A 19,933-nucleotide genomic window follows, 5' to 3' on the forward strand; every position below is an offset into this window, starting at 1 on the left:
CAATTTTTTAAAAGACCAATATAGACAAAGGACATCAAACAGTATCTAAAAATGTTCTCTATGAATAAAGAAAAGCTAACTCGACTAATGAGTTTTCTCATCAGAGTGGTAAGTAATTAAAAAGACTGAAAATATACATTATTGGCAAGAGTAGAGGGAAACACTGACTTTCCTAAAATGTTGGTGGAAACATAATGGGTTCACATTTGTCGGAGGGCATTTGTTTACTGAATGACAACCATTTACTGAAATTTAAAACTGCTGTACTCCAGCAATTCCACGTTCAGGTGCTTTTGATAAAGAAACATCTGTACAACTGCACGTGATGCATGGTCAACAATACTGTCATACACTCCCTGAAGTAGACAAAAATTGTGAGAGGGGCTTAAAAGCTAACATTTATGAACCATTTACTATGTACCAGGTATTCCTGCAAGGATTGGTTAATGTGTTTAACCCTCATAGCAATGCTGTACTATTATTAACATCATTTTTAAAGATGAGAGGCTAAGGCCCAGGGATGATAAGTTTTTTGTTGAAGGTTACACAGCTAAGAAGTGATGAAAGCCAGGATTAGAATCCACACAAGTCTGACTCCAGAGACCATGCTTATAACCAGTGACTCTACTAATTAAGTAAATAAAGGTATATCTAACCAATGGACTACTTTTAACAGTTGTTAAAAGAATGAACAGTAGTTAAAAAGAATGCAGTACAATAAAACAGAAATTGATGGATACTTTCTTAATATAAAAAGCCAGAATCTTACCAAAAGAGGAAACAAGAAGCTTTCTCACTGAAGTGAGGAACAAGACAAAGATGCCTACTATCTCCACTGTTCTTTAACATGGCGTTGAAGGCACTAGCCAACGCAGTTCGATAAGAGAAAACAATTAGAAGCATAAGAATTAAAAAGAAAAAGATTAAACTATTCCTATTGGTAATGGAACAGTAAGAGAATTTAGTCAAATCACAGGTTATACAATCAATATACAACAAAAATCCAGTAGATATAATGAAAGAGTAGACACCATTTACAATAGCAAAGAATAAAACATCTAGGCATAAATTTAACAAAAAATGTTTTTCTCACACAGGTTTTGGCCTAAAAAATACCCCTGCATCTATAAAAGCAGAATTGAACAAATGGAAGGATATAGCATGTTCTTGGATACGGAGACTTAACATCCTAAAAACAGCAATTCTCCTAAATTACTTATAAGTATAATGTAATTCCAATAAAAACATCATCAGGTTTTCTGGAGCTAGAAGACAAGTTGATGATTAAATTCCTTTGGAAGGAGAAACTGGAACCCTCATACACTGCTGGTAGGAATATAAAAAGGTGCAGGCACTCTGGAAAATAGTCTGGCCGTTTCTCAAAAAGTGAAGCACAGAGTTACCATATAACCCAGCAATTCCATTCTGGGGATATACCCAAGAGAAATGAAAACACATGTACACACAAAACTTGTACATGAATGTTTACAGCAGCCTGATGCATAATAGCCAAAAGGTGGAAACAAGCTAAATGTCCATTGACTGATGAATGGATAAACAATATGTGGTATGTCCATACAGTGGAATATTATTCAGCAATAAAAAGAATACAGTTCCTACATGGCTGAACCTTGAAAACATTATGTTAAGTGAAAAAAGCCAATCACAACAGATCACATATCGTATGATCCTATTTATGTGCAATGACCAGAAGAGAGAAACCCACAGGGACAGAAAGTAGATTAGTAGTTGCCTGGGGCTGGTATGGGGGAGAGGGGGTGGGAAATAGGGAATGACTGCAAATATATACATGGTTTCTATTTGAGGTGTTGGAGAATTCTAAAATTAGAATGTGGTGATACCTGCATAACTCTGTAAATATACTAAAATCATGAACTGTATACTTTAAATTGGTAAATTTATATTCTGTGAAATATAACTCAATAAAGCTGTAAAAAAATTTGTTTGAAAGAACAAGCAAGCAAGAAGAGCTATGAAAAATCTGAAAAAGAGGAGTGGGAGTGGGGAGGGCTAGCCCTGCTTATTATAAAACCCTGCAATGAAAAACAGTGTGGTATCGGCAGACAGAAGATAAAGAATGGAAAATTCAAAATTATATATGGAAATATGGCAGCATCTCAAATGGAGTGAAGGGGTGAACATTTTAAGGAGTAATGTTGGGATAACTGGATGGTTATTTGGAAAAAGACACAGTTGGATACATTCCTCAAGCCATATATAGAATAAATTACAAATGAGCCAGAGATTTAATGTTAAAAATGATACCATACAAGTATAAATATGCATAAATTCCTCTGAAACCTGGAAGCAGGAGAAACTTTCCTAAGACTCAAGACCAGCAGTCCAAAGGAAAAGATTAATACGTTTGATTACATTAAAACCAGCACCATAAGTAAAATTAAGATGACAAACTACGAAAAAAATACTTGTAATATATCTCAAACCAAGGGTTAACATACCTAATAAATAAAGAGCTTCTAAAAATAGAAAAGAGAATCACCAACAAGCTAATAGTTTCCTATGGGCTAAAGATAAACAATTCATAGAAAATGACATGCAAATAGCTCTTAAGCATAAGAAAAGATGCTCAAATTTGCTCATAATAACAGAAATACACATTAAAACTACAATAGGATACCATTTCTTACCTATCTGATTAGTAAAAATCCAAAAATCTGACAATGTACTTTGTTGCTGAAGCTGTGGGAAAAGAGGCACTCTCATATACTGCTGGCATAACCCTTATGGAAGGGAATTTGGCCATATCTAGTAAAAATACAGATTTAACCTTGTTTGAAGCTTGAAATGAGACAGTGTGAACATCAATAAAGGTAATAACTGCAATGGAATGAATGAAGCATATTAAATAGGTTTATATCATGAGTTCATTATGATAGTTTAAATATATATATTAAATCAACTTCGGAAGATGCCAGTGAACCAAATCACTTGAAAAACAATAAGTAAAGGGAAAGAATCAAGTGTTTATCCTGTCTTTCCTAAACAGACTGTACATCAAGATAATCAAATTATCGATAAGGTGCAAGTTCTCTTTATAGAAGTATTTTAGCTAATAAAAGAAGAAGGAATTATAAAATTGGGTTACTTGCAAATCCTAAAGAACTAACAGATCTAGGCAATAATCATCAATGATTGTTCATATCTCAAAGACAGAACCAAATATTGTGTCTCCTGATGGAAATACATAATGTATGTCTGGCCTTACCTATCCTTCCACCCCTCAGTCACACTTGAATTGGGATAAACTTCTAGATCTAATTAGCAATTTACAGGGAAATGAAGTAACAAAAGAATATTCTAGATAATACCCTAAGGATGCAATCAGAAAAGTTCAGACTCTGGTAAATTTCACAGGACAAATGACCCTGTTTCTTCAATAAACAAATGATTAGGACAAAAAGAGGCACGGCAAACTTATAGATTAAAGATAGGGTGATCACACGCCCTGATTTGCCTGGGTGAGTTGTGGTTTATGCCTGTTGTCCCAATGTAATTATTAAAAGTGACCCTTTTCACTCTCAAAGTCACCTCAATTAAAAGAAACTTAAGGGCCGGCCCTGTGGCTTAGCGGTTAAGTGCACGCGCTCTGCTACTGGCAGCCCGGGTTCGGATCCCGGGCGCGCACCGACGCACCGTTTCTCCGGCCATGCTGAGGCCTTATCCCACATACAGCAACTAGAAGGATGTGCAACTATGACATACAACTATCTACTGGGGCTTTGGGGAAAAAAAGGAGGAGCATTGGCAATAGATGTTAGCTCAGGGCTGGTCTTCCTCAGCAAAAAAAAGAGGAGGATTGGCATGAATGTTAGCTCAGGGCTGATCTTCCTCACAAAAAAAAAAAAAAAGAAACTTAAGACATAAGAACCACTGCAATGTATGGACATTCTTTGGATCCTGATTCAAACAAACAAATATCAACAGAGAAAAAAAAAGATTTCAGACAGTTGGGAAAATCTGAAGACTGAAATGTGTTGATGTTGAATTAATGTTTACTTTCTTTAAGGTATAATAATGATAACGTGGTTCTATTTTTTATATATATAACCTTATCTCCTGGTGATATATTCTGAGATACTTACAGTTGAAATGATTACTTCAAAATAATCGTGGGAGCAGGGGGGTTAAGGGTGAACAGTCCAAACAAAATTGGCCATGAGTTGACAATTTTGAAACTGAATGACCAGATTCATTATACTCATTTCTCCACTTTTAAATATGTTTGAAAGTTTTCATAATAAAAAGTAGAATAAATTAACGGGTGGGTAGGCAGGCAGGCAGGCAGAAAGACAGACAACAGATGGACTGACAGACTGCCAGCCAGCCGACTGACCGACCAACAGATGGATGAGGCATTTCTGTATGTACAGGTCTACAATCCCTTATACACAATTCTGAAACCTAAAAAGTTTTAAAAAATAATGTTTGCAATTCATTTGATAGTCAACTTGAACTGAACTGACGCAATAAAATACTCATACATTCACTGCAGATATGTATGATCTGTTTGATTATGGCATTCCACCTCAAATGCTATGTGGAATGTTACTTAACTTTTAAAAACCTGAAAAATTTTCAATCCCACAATACATCTGTCCCCAAGAGTTGGAATAAAGGATTCTGTGGACTTGTATTAACATGGATAGGCTGTAAATATTAAGTAAATAGAGCATGTTACAAAATACTATGTATTCTATGGTTTTATTTTATGAGCACATTATCACTAATTAATGTGAACATTCAAATATGGGAAAAAATTAAAAGGTTCTTTTAAATGGTAGCTGTTGTTAGAGAATAGCATCAAAGGGACTTTCATTTAAATGCTTTATATTTCTGAGTTTTTCCGTATTTTACCAGCATGTATTTATTACTTAAAAAGGTATGATTTGATAATTAAAAACAAAAAGAATCTTTAAAATACATGTTAAAATGCACACCATTTTTCTAAATGAGGGAACAATATTGAGGTAAAAGCAAGTATTAATTCTCCCTTCTGTTAACTACACAAACACGGCTGACAAATAGCATCAAAGATAACTATTTTTAATACAACATCCAAAATTATGTTCCTAAATTAATAAAGATGTTCCGAGCACATAATAGGTGAACGGTATTTTAAACGTCAAAACTGTATAGGGAAAATGACAAAAACAGTAAACAGAAAACATTTCCCTCTTCTTTTTACGCATTTTCAAACTCAAATATTCATGGATTTCTTTTTCCCCCTAAATAATAAGAGTTGAATTTCCTTGTGCCAGTTTCCTCCTTTGGCAAACGTAGATAATAAGAGACAATAATCATACCCTCTAGAGGGTGGTTGTGAGAATTACATGGATAACAAATGTAAATCTTGCCTGGCACTTGTTAAATACTCAATAAATACTACTCAATAAATATTGCTTTTACTATTAACATTGTTGTCATTGTTCCTCTCAGTCAAAAGCCTGTTCCTGCCCACTGTGTGGGGATCTGTTTTCACAGAAGCACCTCTGAAGTGCTAACTACAGTGTTTTCTATATGAGATGAGACAGCAGTGCCTTAAGTTAGTTTCAGTCTATGTGTCACCTTGGTAATGAGACTTTTGAGGGAAATTCCACATAGAAGTTTTTATTCCAAATTAAACTTATTAAAGTTGAAAACAACCTTTTTATCTTTGTAAAAATTAGTCACTTACACTGTTTTGGATTCTGTGTTTATAAAATAAAAAAATCTCTTTTTAATAAAACACAAATATGTCTTAGAGTATCATAGAAATGTAAATCACATTGTTTCTAAATACCAATGGTTTGATTAAACTATAAAAGGGAAAGTTTCGTTATCTTTTTAGCAACATGGTGTTCTTAATCTCTCTAGTAGGAATATATTTTCAATATGTAATCATACACAGAGAAAATACTACAGTACAGTAAGTCTTAAAATCATGACTTGAGAAATAATTTAGCACAATAGAGTTCATTCTAAAACATAACCTTGATTACAACTAATATTATATGATTCTATCCTAATATAAAGAAGAATTTTAAGCTACATGATTATTTTTTATATCCATTACTTACCCTTTTTCATATGTGAATTCATCTTTCAGGGAATTAGCTGATGATTCGCCAATAAAGACAGATGGAATGTCAATTTTCTTTAGCACATCAACTGTATAAAACAATAATAAAACTACTCTTAAAAGCCCATACTTAGTGTACAATCAACTTAACTTTCTTCATAATAGCAGCAAATGCAACTGGAAACAATTACAATCAACTCGAATTGTCTATTGGTTGATTTCCCGATTGAAGATTTATACTATCATCAAAGTGGTTGAGAAACATTATTACATTTACAATAACAAAAGCTAATATTTTGCATATATACATTACCATACTATCTCAATAGTCCTGAGATTGAGATATAATTATTTTTACTATTTCCATTTGATTTATTCCTCTATGGACTCCCATAGAGGACATAATTAACTATTAAAAAAGGAAGAAGAGGAAGAAATTTTAAGTTTTCTTTCTACATATAACTTAATTCCTAAATGAAAAAGTGAAAAAGCTTTTTTTACATACCCATTCCCAGGAGTAGTGTAAGCCAAAGAATGTAAGAAAAGACCACTTTACAACAGTCTGAAAAATGACACCACACATCTATGGCTTTCCCGAGTGAAGAGCTGACAGGAGTAGAAAGGGCATAGGATAGGAAAGCTGGGTAAATTTCTACTTCCTCTAAGCCTGGAGTTCATGGTAAAGCTTTGTGTTTTGATTGGAGTCCTAAAAAATGTGACTCTTATACCTACATTACAAAACCAAAATCAAATGCCAACAAAAAAGAATTTTGTAAAAATCACCTATTACTCAGGAAAAGAAATAAAACAATCCTTTTAATGTTACTATAGAAAAAGCAACCTTATTTTTATCTGTGAGTTAATTTCACAGATTTGGCTTTAGAGAAAGTCCATTTGTTTTCTTTTGTTATATTTTTTCACAGTAACTTTGTTCTACATTTCTTAAAAAAAAAAATGCATATTCACTATTTATTTTAAAAAGAGGGGAAGATATACGTAAAGAAGAAAACAGAACATAACCATAATCTTTCCCATCCAAAGACAACGGTTTTATTTGAAGCAATAAACAGTTCTATAAATTTTGACAAATAGATACAATTATGTAACCACCACCACGATCTATCCAAAGAACACAAAAACACTAATTGGAAAAGATAGATGCGCCCCTATGTTCACTGCAGCATTATTCACAATAGCCAAGACTTGGAAGCAACCTGAGTGCCCATCTATGGATGAATGGATAAAGATGTGTTATACATATACAATGGAATACTATTCAGCCACAAAAAAGATGAAGTCTCACCATTTGCAACAACATGGATGGACCTTGAGAGTATTACGCTAAGCAAAATAAGTTAGATGCAGAAAGATAATTACCGTATGATTTCACTCATATGTGGAAGATAAACAAACAAAAAAATACATAGATATGGAGAACAGATTGGTGGTTACCAGAAGGGAAGGGAGTAGGGGGAAGGTGAAAGGAGTAAAGGGGTACACAAGTATGGTGACGGATGGCAACTACACTTTTGGTGATGAACGTGATGCAGTCTATACAGAAGTTGAAATATAATGATGTACACCTGAAATTTATATAATGTTATAAACCAATGTAACCTCAATAAAGAAAAATTTAAAAAAAATTTTTTTAAAGATATAGAATGTTCTATCACCCCCCCCCAAATTCTCTCATGCTACTTTATACTTAACTCCTCCCCCCAACCTCAGCAATCACTGATGTGTTTTTCTTAAATCTTTATAAAGACAAATTTTAAAATCTTGTTATCCTTGGTAGAGTATATTTTTTTCACTTCCAGATTGTTTTGTTTTATGCAAATATAATCATTGATTCCCACACATTCTCTCTCTCTCTCTTTCTGTTTCTCTGTCTGTGTCTGTCTCTTTCACACACACACACACACACACACACACACACACACACACACATATATTAGCCCCAGGAGGGCAGGAACCAAAATGGTTAGTAAAAGAATGTTTAATCACTATTTTTGTATCAATGTGATCAATACAAATTTTATTTTATTTTTTATTTATTTTTTTTTTGCTGAGGAAGATTCGCCCTGAGCTAAAATCTGTTGCCAACCTTCCTCTTTTTTTATTTTCCCCAAAGCCCCAGTAGATAGTTGTATGTCATAGTTGCACATCCTTCTAGTTGCTGTATGTGGGACGCGGCCTCAGCATGGCCGGAGAAGTGGTGCGTCGGTGTGCGCCCGGGATCCGAACCCAGGCCGCCAGTAGTGGAGCGTGCGCACTTAACTGCTAAGCCACGGGGCCGGCCTGATCTTCCTCTTTTTTTTTTGCTTGAGGAAGATTCGCCCTGAGCTAACATCTGTGCCAGTCTTCCTCTATTTTGTATGTAGGATGCTGCCACAGCGTGGCTGACAAGTGGTGTAGGCTGGCCCCCAGGATCTGAACCCGTGAACCCAGGCCACCGAAGTGGAGTGCGCAAGCTTAACCACTACACCACGGGGCTGGCCCCCAAAATTTTATTTTTTATATCAATGAGGTCATATAACAATGGGAAAAAGTGTAAGCTTTTTTTCCACTCAGTGATGCACCTCAGATATCCTGTCATGTCAATAAATAAAGATTCACTTAATCATTTTTAATAGCTGCAGAGGCATTGTTATATAGCCATATATATTTTAGGGAGCTATTTTCTATCTTGCTAAGAGATCTTTCTCTATCACATATCAGTTTAAAGTTTAACTTATTCGATAATTAAAGCTTGGAATTATATACCCATTGTAAAATGTTTTACTCTTTCATGACGGTACTCTGATAAACTTAAGGAGGAACTTTTGGCTTGTAACCTACTGGCTTATAATCATTAGAAGCAATGTAACGTCTTTGAGTTATGATACCTAAGAGATGTAAAAAGCTGCTCATCCCTTTAGCCCAACATGGTTTTCTTCATAGCACTTATCACTACTTGACATATAGCATACCTCTTTGATCATGTGTTCATTTCCTCTCCTGCCCCAGAATGCAATAATAACAGCAGCAATAATAGCGAAATAACCATGGAACGATTACTAAGAACCAGCAGTCTTCTAGCTGCTTTACGTCTTAACTCATTCAATCCTCACAACAACCCAATGAGTCAAGTGCTATCATCATCCCCATTTTATAGATCAGAAAAGTGAGGCACAGAGATGTTAGGTAACATACCCAAGGTCACACAGCTGGTAGGTGGTAGAGCTGGGATTCAAACCCTGGCAGGCGGCCCCCAGAAACCACACTTTTAACTACTGTATTCTGCTACCTCAACAAAAGGTACGAGAGCAGAGCCTTAAACTGTATCATTCCCTGCTGTAGTCATGGTGCCTAAAACAGTGCTTGATGCAGAGGACGCTGTCAAAAAATATTTGTTGAAGGAAAAAAGAAGAAACAAACCCAGATATATTGATAACTTGCCCTGGTTACACCGTTAGGAATGTGCACAGCCTAGACTCGAATTTGAGGCTCTGACTCCTAATCGAGGGTCTTCCCAGTCTGCCATGGCATGGGTTTCCTCACACCTGCTCTCACATGATCTTCACAACCTCATCAGGTCAAATGAAAAGTGCAATTGTTCACACTCTTACAGATGAAAATAAAGGGCTTAGGAAGGTTAACTTTCCCAGAGGCACAGGTTAGGTTCATGTATCAACTAGCCTGGAATAAACCGACACTTCCTGGTCCTGAAGGTGGTGTTTTCCCCATCACATTCTGCTGCCTCCTGAAGATGACAAATGTTATCAGCTCACTGAGTTAACCCATCCTATGTCCTGGCTGAAATAAAAACGCACACATTCCTCGTGTGAAATGTTGGCAGCAAGGGGCTTTTAAAACTTCCTTTTGTTTCCAGATATTAGAACCTCTGCTCTTAGAAGAACGCGTGCAATATTCCTTGTGGCTGTGGACTAAGCGCTGAAAAGAGGGATAGATACAAGCTCTTTTAATAAATCCATGCTTTCCTTTTCTGTACCAAGTAACAGCAAAGATGAAAATGGCAAAGATCTTTATAACCTTTGTCTTTGGATACATGAAATGTTCAAACACACATATACGCGAAGACAGGGCAAAATATCACAGAAAGTAATACAAGCCATAAAGTCAAGAAGTAAAATTCTGAGCAATCTCTGACATATAATAACTCAGCTGGAACATTTCCATGGCAACAGCAGGATTATATGGTTATGTTCTACTTTGAATATTTAGCACTTTTCCTTAGGAACTGACATGATTATCACAAAAAGGTTTACAGTATTACAAAGACAAAACAGATGTTAGAGGGAACTGACACTTCCAGCTTGCAAAATTTTTACTGAAAACATGTCACAAGACTAACCAGTTTACAAATACTAATCAATTTGTTCAACCCAAAACCCCCGAGAAGGTCTTGAGGGTTGCTAAACCCCGGGCTGAGGCCTTCAGCAAAGCACACAGGGTAAGTACCTTGCTCAAAATTATGCAGCCAATGCAACTGGGAGCCTGCATGCGAGTTCAGGCCTGTCTAGTCTAGAGTGCGCATGCTCTCCACCTGGCCAGCAATGCATACGGGCCACAAAAGTTACTAACCTGCAATGTACCACATATGCGATAACATATTTTTTTAAGGGATATAGTTACAGCAGGAGAAGAAAAATGTGTCAACTACAAAATACCAACAGTACTAGTCTATCTGATAGGTAAAATCCCTTCATCAGTTCCTCTACTTCCCAAGCAGTGGTTGTCAAACATTTTGTGAAATGCTAGAACCTCTTAAGGATACTTTATGCATTCTACAAGTATGATAATTTAATCAGCTAGAAGATTAAAATAATAATTTAAAATATAAAGAAATTAACTAAGGAACTTACTACTAAGTTTTAATTTTTACATATTATAATTTTGCCTCAGCTTATATCAGAAGAAGGAAAAGAGTTCTACTCAAACAATGACGACAAAAAAATACTGTCTTATGCAATAAAAAGATTTCTTTGGTCAAGGAATCCAAAATATTCCCTATTGAGAATGAAGTTATTTAAAGTCCTAAATACATTCTAACATATCAGTCCATAGCTTTATGTCTGCTCTTGGTTCCAAGCTCTTTCTTGCATACATGACTCAATGGAACCCAGTAGCAAGAGGTATTATGGTTATGTACATACTAAAATAAATAAATAAAATAAAATATTTAATCATGAATACTGGCAGTGTATTTTGAGTTCTGAACCCAATTTCTAACGCGTGTGTGTAGACTCTCCCCCACATCATCAAACAACTCAATTCAACTCAATTCTGACACTATCCACCCAGAGATAGCATCAGATTTCACAGGTTAAAGATTGAGTCTCACAAGACTACCCCTCCCCACTTTCAGATACCAACTGCAAGTCCCGGTTGTCACCTGTGCTTCTGACCAACTGGGTATAGATGGGAGGTCCCAACAACCCCCCGCCCTGCCCTTTGGGTTTGATTAATTTGCTAGAGTGGCTCACAGAACTCAGGGAAACATTTCACTTACTAGATTACCAGTTTATTATGAAAGGATGTAACTCAGGAACAGCCAGATGGAAGAGATGTACAGGGTAAGGTATGTGGAAAGGGGCACGGAACATCCATACTCTCTCTCCAGGGTGCAATTCTACCAGCACCTCCACGTGTTGACCAAACCGGACGCTCTCTGAATCCCTTCCTTTTGGGTTTTTATGGAGGCTTCATTACACAAGCATGATTGATTAAACCATTGGCCACCAATGGTGACTGATTAAACCTCCAGTCCTTCACCCCTCCCCAGAGGTCAGAGGGCTGGGACTGAAAGTTCCAACCCTCTAATCACATGACTGGTTCTCCTGGCAACTGGCCCCCATCCTTAGGCAGAGTCCCAAAGTCCCCTCATTAACATAAGAAAAGACACCTTGATCACTCTGACTAAATTAAGTGAAAGCATACAGATTAAAAGTCACTGTCTGATTAAAGCCAGTTATTTCATTAAAATTGGCTCATTTTCCCTACAAGCTAATATTTAGTAGAGAGTAAGGAAAGATACTCCCATTTTGAAGGAAAAACCACAGGCATGCCAATGTATGTTAAGGGGCTAATAACCAAGAGGGGTAAGAAGGCACAAGAATATGGCTTTCAAATTTCATAAGAATACAGTAGCTACGTAGTATATCCACATATCCTAATATTTAATGTTGTGAATCTCTAAATAAATCACAAAAATTCTTCAATGGCAATCTCTACTCAGCATGTCCATCTCTATTTAAAGCTTTGGTTTTCCTTTGGTTTTTACTAAAATATTAACACATCTTCTAAAATGAAACATATAGGTTAAAAAAAAATAATAATAACTGTTCTGAAAAGAACAAGTCAATGCCACTCCTACTGTGAATAAAGTTGTCCCAAGAGGGTTAAGAATTGGGAATTATTTTTCTGACAGAGAAGAAATTTTGCTTTCCAAACAGATGAGAGAAGAGAAATCCTATTAAGTTTTAGTTTTAAAAGATCTGTCAAACAGGAGAGAAGAAAAGTGATACCTGTACTTACTGTCGTTGGATCCCATGCTAATGAGGTCATCAGAATCAACATTGTGAACTATGGCTGCTTTGTACCCCGCTCTTTGTGCATTTAAAACCTGCAAGTCAGAAAACAGCCATGATATGAGGAAGAAAGTGCTTTGTCATAAAGTCCCTCAATGTCAACAAACACAAATCACAAGTCTATACTACATATCCAGGACTAGATTATGTATACATCTAAGAACAGATCTCAAGTGTGTTCTTGAAACATAACAGATGTTTTACAACTGATTATCAAGAACTTCTTTACATGTCTTCTTAATTTCATTCGTGGCATTAAGTGAAATGAGAAGCAAATAAAGGATAGGGATCCAAGCTAAAATACTAAAAGGATCCAAAGCAATAAACCTGTCTAGTTCTAAAGAGGTAGAGACTTGCTGTGATCAGGGCCAAGAGTCATCAGCCCTTGGGAATTCAAATCTACCTCCACTACTTATTAGTGGGATAAACTTGGCAAATTATTCTTCTTCCTTAATCCTCAGTTTCTCCAACTTTAAAATGAGAATGACACAGTATTTTTCTCATATATAAAAAATAGTTTTTGAATGCTTAATACCATGCGTAACACAAAGAAATGAGTCAAATAAAAGCTATTCTTATTATTAGCTTCGTCATCAACTATGTTCTTTAAAATTCCTTTCTAAAGCTTTGAAAGCATTAAAAATACCTCCAGCCTGAGTTGCTTACTTTGGTTCTATCTAGCCTTTTAATCTTTCCTAAAGCTAGTCTCCAAAACAGTAGCCTTTGCACCATAAGAATATGGCTAAATGTGTGGTAGAATGTTCTTACACGAAAGATCTGAAAAGTATCCAAACATGTTACCACACTTCACTTTAAAAGTAGCAATCTGTTTTAAATAAAAATAAACCCAGAACTAAGCTACTTATTGTATGACCTTTGGAGTACTGGTAAAAACGAAGGATCAGATCATTATTTGCATACTGGTTAAATAAAACGAAAATAGAGTAGGCAAATATATCTATATTATCGTTTTGAATACTTAAAATACTTTACAATACTTTCAAAACTAAATATATATATAGTTTTGAATACTTAATATGCTAAGAAACTCTTGAAATATGTCACCTTATGATCATTGCATAATGATAAGTCTCTCAAAGTGTTTCTTTATACTTATACTTCCAAAAAACAGGAAAATTAATCTTTTAAAATAATTTTTAGAAGGTCTAATATTAGTTCTGTTTTAGTTAACAGCATTATAATGATTCAAAACTCTACTGTAATTCAATAAAAATAAAACCCGGGGCAAGTTCCAAAGAATAAGGGAAAAGCCCAAAGAGTCAAGGTCCCCAGAGCGAAAGGAAGGCTCAAGTATTCAGACACTGTGATCTGAATGCCTGGTAAGAGAAATGAGGCTCACGTATTCAACCCCAGTCAGGTCAGCTGGCTTCGCACAGAGTGAAATTCTCTTCTACAGTACCCTTGACTACTCTAAAACCACCCCACAAATGTAAGCTGGGTTTCCGAAAGAGACGATAATGTGGATTAATCGGAATAATTTTATCCTATCACTGAAAAAAACCTGAATCTGTAGGAGGTAAGAGTGCCTCAAGGAATTAATATTTTGTTCATTGTTCCAGCCTCTACAGCATCTGTTGAATAGCCTGACACAGAGTAGGCACTCGTTAAATATTACTTGAATGAATAAATGTATAAAATATATGCTTAAATTAATAGAGAGAAAATTAGCCTGAGATTTTTTTTAAAAACTAATTAAAATAGCATAAATAGTTCACCGATACAGGACCTACTGTTCTAATATTAGAAATAATGGCAAGAAAATCAACCAGACAACAAAACTGTTATGACGAATGTTTTGCAGTCATGCAAGGAAAAGCCAATAATCAAGAAATAAGTTTACTATTTTTTGCCTATGTGTGCATGCTTTATTTTTAGGTGGAATTTGTTATCCAACTCACATTGAGAAAATGCCAGCCCCCACAGCCTCTTCCCATATATATTACTACTTTCCAAGGGGAGAAAAGGAAAATCTCTTAAGAAAAGTATTACAGTTTCTAAGCCTTATTCCTTATTTATTACTTATATATTAATCTATTCCTATTCATTTTATCACCATAGCAGCACAGACTTCACTCAGCTTTTATTTAAACAAACTTGGTTGGGGTTGCTATTAGTTTTTCTGATGCTTTAAGGACCATTTGAACTGTTCCCAAATGCTAACCAAGTAATCAAGGAGAAAGGTTTCTTGCACACATCCAAAAAACAACTGTTTCCAGAGATATAATTTAAGAAATACAAATTTTATATCAAAAGCTGTTCTCTGCTAATATAAAACAAGTTTTATGTTTCTTTTTAAAGCGAACTAATGCACACATGTCATTGAAATTACATGAGTTAACTTGTTTCCCTGCACAACACATATTTGTGAGCAAAGATACAACATGTTACGACACAGAGAAAAGCAGTCTCAGGAACCACGATAAAGAGTAAAAAAACGCAGTTCAGTTCAACAGTATTTATTGAGTTTACATAACGAGTGAGGTACTACTGTGTGTTGCGCACGATGCAGATCAAAGGTGAATCGGAAATGATCATTGTCCTCAAGAAGACCTCAGTACTCATGGATATCTCCACAGGTCAGCTACTTTCCTGCCTCTCTATTTTGCTCATGCTATCATCTCTGCTTGGAACAGGCTTTGTCTTCTGAATGCCTATCCGGCCTTCAAATTCCACTATCTCCATGAAGCCTGACCTGTTCCACGGGCTGCCCCCAAGCACCCGCATAGTTGCTTCCTGCTAGAGTATTTATATCAGTTTTTTTTCTATCCATTTTTTTTTTTTTTTTTGCTGAGGAAGACTGGCCCTGAACTAATATCTGTGCCCATCTTCCTCTGCTTTGTATGTGGGACACCACCACAGGATGGCTTGATGAGTGGTGCATAGGTCCGCACCTGGGATCTGAACCTGTGAACCCCAGGCCACCAAAGCAGAGCATGCGAAATTAACCACTACACCACTGGGCCAGCCCCTATTATTGGTTTTTTTACATTTTTTCTTAAAGATCTTATATAGTGCCTTACATTATACTCACGCATACAGGTACTATCCCATTTTCAAAACAAGCCCTCAGGGAGTCCTTAAATCTCCTGCAGTTGTCTATATGTGAACTTTTCTGGTAAGAAGGGACAAAGTAATCATCAAATTGTTAAGAACCATCAATATAAAGTAATGGATTTAAGACAATCTGCTGTGTGTAACTAAATCTAGCCATAAGATTCTTAAAACTGCACCAAGCAACTGAGGAGAAATGTTTTGTTCACACATCCAAAATGCAATTGTTTCCATAAATACAATATAAAATTATATCAATATCAAAAGCTGTTCTCTGCTAAGAAAATGATAAAATTCCTAAACTAGAAAACTTAGAAATCACTAAAATAGGAAGGAATTCTATGAACACAAGTGTGAATTCCAAAAAATAGAAACATGTTTTCAAAAATTTAACAAGTAAGAAGGCTTTCCCAAGGTTTTTGTTGTTGTTTTTATTGCTTTCTAAAACAGAGAAATTAAATCAAGAAACACATTAACATATGGACCAACAGGCTTATGAATACAAACAGGAAAAATATATCATGCTTATGAACTATAAAACTCACGTGTCAGTCAGATTAAATTACATTTTTAACTAAACAGCAGCTGGTATTTTTAAGAACACATGAGGCAGAAATAAAACCTAAACCATTTAGTAAGCATGTGCAAGGTTTCACACTCATAAAATGCAACCTCAAACACATGGTGTCAGATGGCGGCAAAGAACTCACAGATTCATGAATAAAGAGCATGCACGGTGAACAAACCTAAATTCCAAAACAGTCATCAAAACTAAAAACTGCACGAAAAAGCCTTCTGAATTACATTGCCAATCTGTCTTTTTATGGAGACTGATCAGAGCTATTAGCTCAAATTGTGGCAAATGCACTAAATATTTTACATCTAATCAACAAATTAGCTGCAACTAAATTATGTAGACAAGGTGGCACCTAACCAAAAGTTTTAAAGAAATATAGGACTGCTGGCTTGTTATTATAAATAGCTAGTAGGTCAGAAGATAGCAGATTGCTAATGGAAGAGCCCTCAACAAGACAGGTTCTAAAACGAACCCCGGAAATGACACAATAGTTCATCTTATTTCCACACTGGGAAAACTGGTAGGTAATACTGACACAGACCTTGTAAGAAGAAAGAATTAATTGTGCTGTCAAGATGATCATGTGCAGAGATCTTTTAAGGGACACACAGGCATGAGGAGTTGGGGAAAGTGTTGATAGAGTACATAAAACAAGGCTCCAGACCACAGGCTACATGCACCTCTCTGAGCTGCTGCTTCACATACCTTGCCTCTAGACCTAACACAACTCTACAACGTAGATATGCTTTTCTGTATTTCAGAAAGAAGAAAAGATGGGTAAACAAAACTGCCCTAAGGTCACCCTTAGGCAGAACTGAGATTTGAACACAAATTTATCTGATTAGATAGAGAAGCCTGGGGTTTCCCAGTGAATCAGGATGAGAACCAGGACTACTAGCCTTATTTAACATTTTACAAATGTCTGGGAAAAGGAATTGAACTGAGAAAGCATCAAGACTCAGACAACATTAACCTTAAAATCTTGTGGGCAAAATAAAACCTATATACAAAAGAGTATAAGCCAAGAAGAAAAGTGCTAAAATATTGTGGTAGAGTTTGTAGAAATTTAGAGGGGAAAAACCTATGGGCTAAAATTCATATGCCAGACTTTATGGGACCTGAAATACACTTCAACAAAAGGGAAGCGTGGGTTAACAGTGGAAAGAGTTGGGGGAAATTTCTCACATGAGAGGAAGAAAGAAATAACAAGACAAAAGGCAGGACCTAGCAAGGCATATTAAGAACAAAACAAAAAAACACAAAGAGTGACCTTACTAAGTAAGGAAGAGTATTACTGAAAGGAAGAACAGCAGAGGAGTTAAAAGCATAGACTCTCGGAACGAGATTACCTGGATTCAAATTCTGACTCTGTCATATACACGCTACATAAACTTGGGCAAGTAACTTAACTTTTGTAAAATAAGCATGATAATATACCCAACTTAAAGAGTTATCCTGAGGATTAAATGATTAAATACACGTAAAACACTTAAAAGAGTACTTAGTGCCTGGCACATATTAAATAAGGGCTCGTTATGATTACTGTCATTGCTATTGGTTTTTATTGTTGCTGTTGGAGGGTCAGAGGCGAGGTGAGATAGGACAAAAAAGGAGAGATTGTGCAGTACCTTGAAGGCCTTTCAGAAAAGCAGACCTGGGGTCTCCTCTGTCAAGGGTTCACAATAGGCACTTGAACAAAGGGTTGACACGGCTAAAGCAATGTTTTAGAACAATCTGGTAATGCTTAGATTGATATGGAGAGGAGAGACTGAAGATTTGGAAGCTGTTACAGCAAGGCAGGATGATGGCAATACTCCTATACTGACCTACTATTTCAACTCAATCCCTATCAAAATCCTGATGGCTTTTTTTTTTTTTGGCAGAAATGGACAAGCTAGTCCTAAAATTCATATGGAAATTCAAGAGACCCAGAATAGTCAAGACAATATTGAAAAAGAACAAAGTTGGAAGACTCAAAATTCTCAATTTCAAAACCTCCTACAAAGCTAGAGTAATCAAGACAGTGTGCTACTGCATAAGAATACACATACAGACCAATGGAACAGAATTGAAATTAAGAAGGACACAATATCTCATATGTAGAATTCCTGTCAAAATTGTTTAACTTCCATCTAATCATGACACAAAAATCAGACGAATCCAAAGTGAGGGGGCATTCTGTAAAACAACTAGCTTGGATTCTTCCAAAATATCAAAGTCACAAAAGATAAATACAGGATGCGGAAACTTGTGCATCTGACCATGATGGAGTAACTGATATGGATATGCCTTCCTTTGACAAATAACTAGAAAACTGGACAAAATTTATGAAACGGCTGCTTTCAAACACTGGACAACAGCCAGCACAGGACTGTGCTCCCTGAGAGAATGAAAACAAGGTAATGTCTACACATGTCCTGGCTTTCTGCCTGGAGAAACTTTGTGGACCATGGCCTAGCAGAGCAACACAGAGTAACGCAGAACACAGCAGTCTCACCAAGTTGTGGACACAGAGACCTGAGTTCAAGGAAGCTGAGGTGGCTCAAATTTGAATTTCCAGGTTAGAGTACTACAGAGAAGGTAAAGTACTTCAGGAATCTGCAAGGGGTCCCATTGCATCTTTGGCTGAATATAAAGATGTGTATGTATACAGTAAGACTCTATGAGTCTGGACAAACAACCCCATTGGGAAAAAAAAAAAACTATCGAGGAGCTTAAGATGAACCATTCCCAGGGCTCAAACAGGGCAGTTGGGAAAATTTCAAATTCTGACCAGCCAGAGAGGGGAGACTACCTTGAACTCCCAGGGCATTCAGAGGGTACCCTAAAAGGATCACAACTTAGTAGAACTAAAATAGTAGTTCTAGAGTAAAGGCTACTCTTGATCAACTTACATTTTAAAAACAAGCTTCAAAAGGACCAAGCTCAGCTGCAAGTAACTTAACTGCCAGTCAAAACAAAATTAAATGCTCTTTCAAGAAAGACAACAAAACCTAGACACTCAACAAACATAACACAGTGTCCAGCATCCAATCAAAATTACTAGACAGGCAAAGAAGCAGGAAAACATGACCTATAACCAGGAGTAAAATCAGTCAACAGAAACACACCCAGAAATGCCATGGATATGGAATTAGCAGACAAAGACTTTAAAACAGCTATTATAGTGGCCAGCCTGGTGGCGTAGCGGTTAAGTTCGCACACTCTGCTTCAGCAGCATGGGGTTCGCAGGTTCAGATCCAGGGCGCGCACGAACGCACCCCTTGTCAAGCCATGCTGTGGCAGCATCCCATATAAAGTAGAGGAAGATGGGCATGGATGATAGCCCAGAGCCAATCTTCCTCAGCAAAAAGAGGAGGACTGGCATCAGATGTTAGCTCAGGGCTAATCTTCCTCACACACACAAAAAAATAGCTATTATAGATAATCTATTATAATTATATTTATTTACAATAATATATAATATAAATTACATAAAATTATAAATTATGCTCAAGGATTTGAAAGAAAATATGAACACTGAGAAAAATTGAAGCTACACACAAACATACACACACATACATTTTAAAAGATCCAAATGAAATTTCTAAAGAA

The 19,933-nt window shown here is 36.2% G+C and overlaps 1 protein-coding gene across 3 annotated transcripts in view; it reads right to left on the reverse strand.

Annotated features, from left to right (window-relative positions):
- The window catches only part of RNF13 (ring finger protein 13), a 147,163-nt gene that overhangs the window by 52,351 nt on the left and 74,879 nt on the right, over nt 1–19,933 (reverse strand). For 2 of the 3 annotated variants that reach the window (XM_058551073.1, XM_058551079.1), the window contains exons 5-6: nt 12,638–12,725; nt 6,099–6,189 (exon numbers count right to left, since the gene is read on the reverse strand). In XM_058551073.1, coding sequence (XP_058407056.1) covers nt 6,099–6,189; nt 12,638–12,725 — 179 coding nt within the window. Of the gene's footprint in view, nt 1–6,098; nt 6,190–12,627; nt 12,726–19,933 lie in introns of all 3 variants that reach the window. The other variant, XM_058551088.1, reaches the window with a different exon arrangement.

This window comes from Diceros bicornis, chromosome 2 (genome assembly GCF_020826845.1).
Source record: "Diceros bicornis minor isolate mBicDic1 chromosome 2, mDicBic1.mat.cur, whole genome shotgun sequence".
Lineage (NCBI taxonomy): Eukaryota > Metazoa > Chordata > Mammalia > Perissodactyla > Rhinocerotidae > Diceros > Diceros bicornis.